The sequence below is a fragment of the Aplysia californica genome, unplaced genomic scaffold, assembly GCF_000002075.1.
Source record: "Aplysia californica isolate F4 #8 unplaced genomic scaffold, AplCal3.0 scaffold00774, whole genome shotgun sequence".
Lineage (NCBI taxonomy): Eukaryota > Metazoa > Mollusca > Gastropoda > Aplysiida > Aplysiidae > Aplysia > Aplysia californica.
Window position 1 is genome coordinate 247,067 of NW_004798044.1, and position 10,233 is coordinate 257,299.

The 10,233-nt window shown below is 37.9% G+C and overlaps 1 protein-coding gene across 1 annotated transcript; it reads left to right on the top strand.

The window, feature by feature from the left end:
* Positions 1-432: 432 nt before the first annotated feature.
* LOC101861160 lies at positions 433-9,731 on the top strand (the record flags this gene model as incomplete). Its single annotated transcript, XM_005109390.3, is given in 4 exon segments — positions 433-592; positions 2,516-2,616; positions 7,602-7,689; positions 9,638-9,731. Coding segments are annotated over 4 exon segments (323 nt in total), but the record flags the coding sequence as incomplete, so codon positions are not given.
* Between the last annotated feature and the right edge of the window lie 502 nt (positions 9,732-10,233).

The window sequence follows — 10,233 nt, forward strand, 5'->3', positions numbered from 1 at the left end:
CATCATGATCTCCTCATCACATCATCATCATCATGATCTCCTCATCACATCATCATCATGATCTCCTCATCACATCATCATCATCATGATCTCCTCATCACATCATCATCATGATCTCCTCATCACATCATCATCATCATGATCTCCTCATCATATCATCATCATCATGATCTCATCACATCATCATCATTGCTATAAGCACGATACAAAAATAGTGGAGACGGTAGTATTTTAATCAAGTGCTGAACAGATTGAGAGGTTCGGCAAAGGAAGTTATTATTATAATGAAAAGAGCTTGGAAAATAGATTAGGGGAAACAACTCTGTTGTGCCTATTGTATTCGTTTTGGGGTTGTTGTTTTTTTGCTGTTGTTTAACTTAGTGACATCCCCTTACTTGTAATTTCATGCGTCACATATTTTTGCAACTATCTTTAGAATATTAAGATCATGTTGGTTTTCCCGAAAGTCTTAAATATAAATGTGCCGTGCTTATTTCCGGCTTCCGGAGGAAATTCTTGGATTCTCAATTCTCAGTTCTCAGCTTAGGCAATATGGCTGGGACTTCAGCCACTCGACTGCCGTCAGTAAATGGTATGAATTGAATCCCATCTTCTCTTTCTTACTCTTGGCGTAAATTAATAGGTTGTAAATCGAAGTCATTGTTGCCATAATGAAATGTTAATGTATACAATATTACATTTGGATATTCTAAAGGGTTTCCCCTTTCTATCCGTATATCAGTGTTTCCCTAACCTAATAAAATATGGCTATGTAATTCTATCCCTCAGCGGACCCTTATTCAACTAATTCCGAGACTTCAAAATCAAAATTATACTGTCTGGTAAGATTTTCTCCTTCGTTCTTTCCCTTCAATCATATCGATCACCATTATCTCTCCTACTCTCTAGTACTAGTACTAGTTACACCTTGGATCTAATCTTCAACACTAATACTTACTTGACCTAATTATGTTGCAAGTGCCATTTTAAAATCTAATTTTATATGAATTTTACTGAAAAACGTTGATTAAAGGCACAATATACGTCATTTTTCTGTTTTCAAGGACTCGTTAGCTATTAGAGTTACCAGACTTTGGCGGCAATTGTCTTGCTAATTTCACGACTGAAACAAGGCGACCTCAATTAAATTACTTCAATCGCAAATATCTTGAGTTCTATTCAAGATAGATGGATATTTATTTCGTTGGAAGAAAGACAAATAAATAAGCTTTCAGATGATATCAATAACTTCACCTTCCCGAAAATTGATGAGCACCTGATTCCAAAGCGTCGTGACGCATATGGTCATTTTCATGCTGGCTGGGAATCAGGCGCTCGTCAATTTTTGAGCATGTGGAGTAATTTGTTATCATATGAAAGCTTATTCGTTTCTCTTTCTTTCACTGAAAAAAGAATCCATGTATCTTTCGAAAAAGTCAAGATTTTTGCAATTGAAGGAGAAGGGGTCGCTTGGTTTCAGCGGTAAAATTAGCTAGAAAATGGCCACCAAAGTTTGATAAACAATAGCTTGAGAGTCCTTGAAAATTATAGAATTACATACATATTTTGTGCCTTTAAATAACGTTTTTCACATGGAAGTTTGTTTTTATATGAACATGAAAGGTGTTGAGCAAAACGACAAAAATTTGATAAAATTGCCAAACTGGCAGAAAAATGCTTGTTTCTACAATTTCATTATTTTGACGAGTGTCTGATTTCACCATGATGCCTCACTTATTGGGTCCCTCTTACTCTCTCAACAGGAGGTGGATCTAATTATAATAATGTCTAGTGTTGATTGGGTGGTTCGGCGCGAAAAAACTACTAGCCTACATAGAAAAAAGTTAGGAGCTCTTCTGTTGTATGCAGAGGGTGTGAGTTCAATTCTTGAGTGGAGATAGGTTAAAGTAAACGATCTGCCCCTTCTTTCAGCTTGGGTTGACCCTGACAAGCATCAATTACGCCCCCCCCCCCCCCCCGTATGTTTGATGTTAATTCCATTGATGGAGCCGCCAAAATTTACAGTTGATCCGTTAATTAAGACAATTGATAAGCAGGTAGATGATTGGAAGGTGCCAACTGCCACTGGTAGACCCTACTTGCTTTCCCTATGTTGCCTCTCTCATCTTACTTTTTCCCGGCACTTGATCCTTCCTGGAGGTGTCTTCTCCAACTCAGAGGTAGACATGTTAAGACCCTCCATCCTTCACGGTCACGCGCTACCGTTACGTCTACTGCACCCAGGCCAGTCCATGTTTTTATGTTGTCCATCCATGTTACTCTGTCTTCCCCTGGCTCTCCTGCCCCACATCCTTCCTTCAACTTCAAGTACCTCTTTCACAATGGTCTCGTGTCATTTTAAGTGGCCAGAGTATTGTATTATTCTACGTTTTATTTTATTCAGCAGGGTTTGTCTTGTGTTTCCCAACACTAAATGACCATTATTGTCTTGTTGATGGGCTTCGATCTCTTTAATTATTCGTATTTTCAAATACCGGTATTTCTATTTCTATAGATGAATGTGACTGGGAATTTGACCTCAGACTGATATTCAGAAATCAGGCCAGACAGTGTTCGATATATAAGGGAGCTCATGGTCATCTCAAGGTTGAAGAGGTAAGCAAATCTGGTATCCACTTAACAGCAACCCTGATAAGAGCAAAAATCTGTACGTTGACCAAATGCTTTTTTCACATGCCGTTAAACGTAGAAGACGCATCTTTCTGTTTGGCTGCTAATTTTAGTACATGTAATGTGATGTCATCACTTCCTGGGATACCCACAGACTATTTTAAGAAGGCTGTGGAGGTACCGCATGGAATGACGTGTTTTCTGTAACATTTCAGATTTCCTAGATCTAGTACTTGGACATGATGGAAGATTGCTTAGATCTAGATCGTTGATGCTCAGATTAAGAACGCTTGCTTGCTTGAAATTGAAACTCGGTAAAAGCGAAGACAATAGACCGCACAAAAATTGCAGTAAAGACGCTGGAGGATTAGATCTAGGTCTACCCCCCCCCCCTTCCCCCCCTCCTGCATTCTTCATCACTATATATACATTAAAAAAACAAACAAACTACAAATTATACGGCTACAAATTATAATGTATGGGACAAACTGTTGGTCAGTTGGGAGAAGGAGAAGAGAAAAAAACAACTTTCCGAGACCGGGATCGAACCGCTCATAAAATAATTGCGTGACTTCAAATGCAGACGCACTGTGCATTCGGCCATCAGAACTTCCAACAGCGAGAGGCAGATTAAACACCTTTATATAACTTATACACTTCCATCTTTGGTGCCATGCGGTTGGCTATATTTAGATGTAGTCATTTGATCGGAAGGGTATCCTGGTCTGACGTCAAATAAGATGGCCAACTTACCTAAAAATAGTTTGCGTCGTTCTACGTTTCATCGCATGTCTTTTAAAAAATTTACAGCAGTTCCAAGATATACAGATGTTTTGTCTGTGTAATCATTTAAAAAAGGCATTCTACCGAAATTTGACTTCAGATTTATTAACAAGCTTGTCCCAATTTCAGTTTGATTTTTTCACACAAGTAGGGTACGAACAGGATAAGCAAATTTTGTATAAGAAATTGGCGCCAAAATGAAAAAAAAGTCTTTTTTTAGCTTTGCGCAGCATATCCCAACCTCAGCTGGTAATGTGTAACAGAATTTTTCTGATATAATATATACTGGTGCTGTGCGATTTTGAGGAACGAAGTGGCTAGCCGTACTTTTAGTACGGCTAGACTGAGAGTCTAGCCGTACTTAAGTACGGCTAGACTGCCAGTCTAGCCGTACTTAGATCTAGGTTTGGTCCTATCGACTCAAGCCTGTTAAGTACACAGGTCTCATTAGATCTAGATCTAGTAATTATTCAGGTTCAAATACATGCAAGTCAGTAAGGCACCTTTTTGTTTTGTCTGAAATACAAATACTTTAGGCATTGCAAACTAAAAATTTCATTTACAATTCAGCCATCAATATTAAGTACGGCTAGCCTGACAGTCTAGCCGTCCTTAAGTACGGCTAGCCTGGCTGTCTACCCGTACTTAAGTACGTCTAGACTGCCAGTCTAGCCGTACTTATCTTAGGCACTATTAACATTAGAAAACAGGAGGTTTAAAATACATGCACTGTCATTAAGGCACCTGGTTTCGTCTCAAATACAAATACTTTAGGTACTGCACACTAAAAATGTATATTTACAATTCAGTAGGCCTATTTTTTGTTAAATGGTCAGTCTAGCCATCATATTAAGAATAAGTACGGCTAGACTGCGAGTCTAGCCGTACTTAAGTACGGCTAGACTGCCAGTCTAGCCGTCATTAAGTACGGCTAGCCTCTTCCTTTGAGGAAACAAAACTTCATTGAAGCCTCGAAGCGAGAGCTCACTATTTATGCTATTCGAATGCCGCCGTCGGATGTTTTTCTTAAATGATTTGTCCAGCCCTAACTTCCGCTATTTGCAGCGACGTTGAATGTTTTTTCTTATATATTATGGTAAGTCCAGCCCTAACTTCCGCTATTCACAATGCCGTCGAATGTTTTATTTCTTATATTTTATATGATAAGCCCAGCCCGAACTTCCACTATTCAACATTTGCTTACTATTCATAGTGCTGTTGAATGTTTTTTCTGATATATTATGGTAAGTCCATCCCAATGTAGACTCTTTGTCCATCCCTAGCTTCTGCTATATGAAGCGACGTCGAATAATTTTTTCTTCTATATGACAAGTCCAGCCTTAACTTCCGCTATTCAACATTCGTTAACTATTCACAGCACCAGTCACTGAGCATTGGTGTGTTGTTGTCGCAGACAGTGCAATGCGACGACATCTCACTTTACTGTTCATATCGCTTCAAATTTGAAATAGGGGAAGGGGAGCTCAATGCGACAGCTAATTTCTTGGAAAAAAAACAACATTTGATGTGCTTCAAGAGTCAAGAGCCCTTGCTTTCAAGAGCTATCCATAGTGGGATGAGTGAATCTATTGAATAGTAATTATAGTAATGGATACTCATTACAGACATTTTTAAATAACTTTTGTTGGCTCTTCCTATCACTTTGTCTTATAACCATGAAATACAGAGTATTTCTGTAATTATCTCAATGATTTTATTATTTTTAGATATAAATACTTAAATTTTACTATGGTTAGAGAAAAAGGAGACAAAATTCATTATCTGTAAAAAAAATAAAATCACACGGCTTTCAAATGACTCTGCAGTGCTTTGAATAGCTGTGAATAGTGCAAAAATCATGAATCTCAAATAGTAACGTCGAATGGGCACAGCTCTTCTTCACACTCTCTCACCAAGAGCTACCTTCCTTCAAAAGTCTTCAGCTGTTAGTCAGGCGCCACTGAAATTGCAAAGTTTTGGTTTTTATCAGCTTCACTCACTGTGGTCCATAATCCCATGGGCTCATATGATGTCTCTTATTAACTACAATCCAGGATCACTATTCATCTATTTCTTAATGTGATGACGTTTTTCAAAATTTTGTAACCAAATAGCATTTTTATATATTGCTTTTATCTGACAAGTCTACTAATTTTTTCACATTGCTTTCTGTGCCAACTGTGAATTTTAAAAATATATAAATTTGCACTGATTTGCATTTTTTAATTCCATATAGATCTATATACAATCAAAGCTCATTGTACCGCCAACCTTAGGACGAACATAAACTTGACGGTACAGCTAGTCTGGTGATATAGGCTAACAGGATAGCACTGACTGCCATCTTGACTAATAGTAGAGACTGAGGACATAATATTGTTGTCCGTCTTGACTAATCTAGACCTGCCATGCACGATTGCCATGGCCTGGGAAAAATGAGTAGCAACCAATTACATGTGCAGCTCCGGCTGAATTTTACGTAAATTCGAATTGAAAATTCCACCCAGATCAGAAGCTAGGCTATATTATGTGCAAAGGGACCCTATATATATATACGTTTTTTTTTCAGCCTGACACTCGTCAGTCTTCGGACTGTCTTGGACCTTTCATGTAGTATTGTGAATCCTCACAATAATATTATAAAAGCCTTATGGGCACCGGCCGACCTTTCGGTCATTGGGCTGATATTTTGTGCTACCAGATATTTTATTGACAAGCCGAGGTAGTGCAGTTCCTTTGAAGTTTCTCAGGGTGACTTTAAAATTGAATTCCAATAATAAAAAAATCAAACGGGCCGAGATCATAGCATTTTCATAATCAGCGCTAATCAGGAGCAAATCGGCAACGAAATGATGCAATAAATAGGCCGAAGTCACAGAGACGTCTGTTGGAAAGACATTATCAAGCAGCCTCCGAATGAGTGCTGTGAGCTGTGTGTAGTTTGTACCTCTGGAGCCCAAGTCATTGGCGGTATAACGGGGCAAATTTACATTAGCTTAATAGGGACTGTACGACTCAGACTGTTGGCGGATGGCGGTGTAAAGGAGCAAATACTATATATTTATATAGGGGATCCTTTTCATACATTGGCAAACCCTGGGGGTAAGCAGAGCTGGTGGGATAATAGGAAGGATTACAACGAGGTTTGACTGTATCTATATATTTATTTTTGTAACATGGATTCTTATCAAAGTACCAGTATGTCGTACTGTGAGTGATTAAAAAAAAAAAGTATGCACTTTGCCCTCGAATGAAGACGATATAAGGTTGTTCCAATGAGCAAAGAATTTTTTTGAGTATCTTCATCTTACCTTTCTGATGGGAAGTTTATCCTTCTCTGCACAAGTCGGCTTTGACAGTGTCGAAGCAGCTCACCTTTTTAAGTGATCTAAATTGTGTTGATGGGGTGCCATAAAATATCTACATTGCGGAATTCATTTAAACTGAAGGTGGTTAATCTGGAAAAAGAAGAAATCTGACTGAAATAAGAATCCCAGATTCTTTTCTTCGTTATTCAAGCAATTGGTCTAAACCGAAAACGTGGCTAAACCCACGAAACTCTGACGGTCTCACAGGTTTCTGTGTTAGAGGACTCCACTGCATTTACAACTTTACTCTCAGAGCATCACAGAATCCAGTGGCAATGGTCTTCTGGTTCTCATATTAAGGTTGTTGTTATCGTCTTCTGGTTCTCCCGTTAAGGTTGTTATCAACTTCTTGTTCTCATGTTAAGGTTGTTATTGTGGCGTTGGTGGCCTGGCGATTAGGCACCCAGACTCCCAATCGTAAAGTCATGGGTTCGAATCCTGTCAGGGGCTCGACATTGTGTCCTTGGGAGAGGCACTTTACACGAATTTTCCTCATTTCACCCAAGTGGGAAGGGGTACCCAGCTATAGACAGTGAAAGATCTTGTCAATTTGATAATGTTTGAGCACTCTATTATCAGCTGCTTGCTCTGTATGCTTCCCGCGAAGCTGAGAATGTTTCAGAGTGTTCTATGGTCTGCTGGGGTAACAATATAGTGTAAAGTTCATAGACCGTGCTCATGTCGAGCAGGGGTATGTGCTATGCAAATGCTATTTATTATATGTTCAGTATTATTTGTTTCTTGTCTGTCTTATTGCGAAACAAATTTCTCTGTACGATTTAATAAAGTTGCCTCTGTATATTTTCTTCTCTGTTCCAGTTAATAGTCATTTGCCGAAACCTCATTGGGGAAAACTATCTTGGTGATTTGGAAGAAGCAGACACAGCACTATTTCTCTTCTACCCAGGTAAAGAAGGGTAAACAAAATTGATCAAATTTCCTTTGCAAGTGTTGTTGATCTGTCTAATTATCTTCTCACTTAAAATTAAAAAAAAAAGTATCCAATGAAGATTGTGCTATATTCGGTATAAATGAAAATATTGAAGGTTTGAAAATGTAACCTCTTGCATCGTTTGAGACCTGATTATGATTTACTGTTAAAAATAGGTGTACTGGTAATTAGATGTACTGGTAATTAATTATTTACTTTTAAAAATAGATGTCCTGGTAATTCACATTTCATTCAAAAGATAGATGCACTGTAAATTCATGACTTAGGCCTACTTAAAAAAATATATTACTGTAAATTCATTATTTACTTTAAATTCATGATTTACTTAAAAAAATAGATTTAGTGTAAATTCATGGTATACTTAAGGAGACAATAAAAGTAGACCTACTGCAAAGATAGTAAATAACAAAATGGGCCACTCAGCCAAAAAAGTGTCCGCAGGAAGTATGCTCTTTGCTTCAGATGGCGCTGCAGTCTGTTCTGAAGCTCTCTTTCGTTTTTCCAGAAGAAGAATAGGAATAGCACCTCCTTGCGTGCGCAGATCGACTGCTGTTCATCAGTAGTTCGGGTTCGTTCAGTGCGGAGTTTTAGGTTATTTATATTTTAATGACCTCTCGCCTTTCATTCTAAAGTCAAATTAAACGAAGAAAACAATCACCCTTTCCTCCGGAAGAGGTTTTTTGTCAGCGTAACCATTTAAAAAAAGCGTTCTTCCGAAATTCATTCAAAAACTTGCTAGTTTCACTTTAATTTTTTAAAACTCAAGTTGGATAACTCTGTTCGCAAAAGGTGCGCTTTTGCGAAGAGGGCGCCACCGAATTTTGAGGACACTTTTTTAATTGGCTCAAAGAGAGAAGTGGCCCATCTTGTTATGTATTATCATTGCCTTCTGTAAATTCATGATTTGATTTAAGAAATAGTTGCACTGTAAATGTTTGATTTACTTTAGTAAGAACAAAAAATGTACTGTAAATTCATGATTTAATTTTTAAAAAAGATGTACTGTAAATTCATGATTTACTTTAAAAAATAGATATGCGGACCTGCCAAGCAGTTCAATAAAATTAGAGCCCGTTGATTATTTTTCTTGAATTCAGTGTCCATTGGTCATAAGTGACTTTATATGGTAAATGACGTATACATACATAGTTTAATCAGTGTTTTTTTTTAAGCCTTTAGGCGACTTATTGACTATAACGTGAAAATACAGATTTTTCTTTGCCTGTATTTACAACGCACGCTATTTGCCACACTTGGTCCGTTACATAATTTTCAAGCTCTGGGGTTCTGAAGACTGATTTTTGTCCCCAAACTCCAGTTTTAAGAAGGATTCCCTTGACAACTTTTTTGTTCATGGAGAGGTTGGCAGGTCTGATATTGATAAATTTATATGTAATATATATGAGGCTTCACGATGAAATCAGGCACTCGTCAAAATCGATTGAAAAACATATATTTTCCTGCCCATCTGTCAATTTGTATTTAGTTTTTAAAAAGTTTAACACATTTTAAGTCCATATGAAAACACATTTTTGTGTGGATTTTACTGAAAAATATTAATGGAAGGCACAAAAAAATGTACAATGGCTATTCCAAGGACTCTCAAGCTTTGGAAATCACCAAACTTTGACGGTCGTTTTCTCACTAATTTTTACCTTTGACTCCAGGCGACCACCGCCTCCATAGTCAAAACAAATATCACGACTTCTATTCAAGATAGATGGGTATATTTTCCATCAAAACCAAGACATTTAATGAACCAGCTTTAAGATTATACCAATAACTCCTTGTACTAAAAAAATTGACGAGCGCCTGCTTCCGCCACGTCATGACAAATGTTTAGTATTCTCTGCCTAAGAAAACACTGCTCAAAATAAACAATATCATAAGCAATCATTTACAGATGGTTCCGTGAAGAAGATGGAAAGACATAAGTTACTGAGAGATTGCCTACAGTCCATTGGAGGTGCTGATTACATTTCGATGGAACACAGAGAGTAAGTATTTCTATTTGAATTTTTTTTTTTCCCCCTGGGGGACTTGTTGTTGTTTCTTCCTGTTTTTTTTCCATTCCCCCTCCCCTTTTTTCCCTCTTTACCTCCCCTTTTTTCTCTCTTTACCTCCCCTTTTTCCCTCTTTACCTCCCCTTTTTTCCTCTTTACCTCCCCTTTTTCCCCTCTTTACCTCCCCTTTTTTCCTCTTTACCTCCCCTTTTTTTCCTCTTTACCTCCCCTTTTTTTCCTGTTTACCTCCCCTTTTTTTCCTCTTTACCTCCCCTTTTTTCCCTCTTTACCTCCCCTTTTTTCCTCTTTACCTCCCCTTTTTCCCCTCTTTACCTCCCCTTTTTTCCTCTTTACCTCCCCTTTTTTTCCTCTTTACCTCCCCTTTTTTCCCTGTTTACCTCCCCTTTTTTTCCTCTTTACCTCCCCTTTTTTCCCTCTTTACCTCCCCTTTTTTCCCTCTTTACCTCCCCTTTTTTAAGCCTTTTTTTTTCTTCTC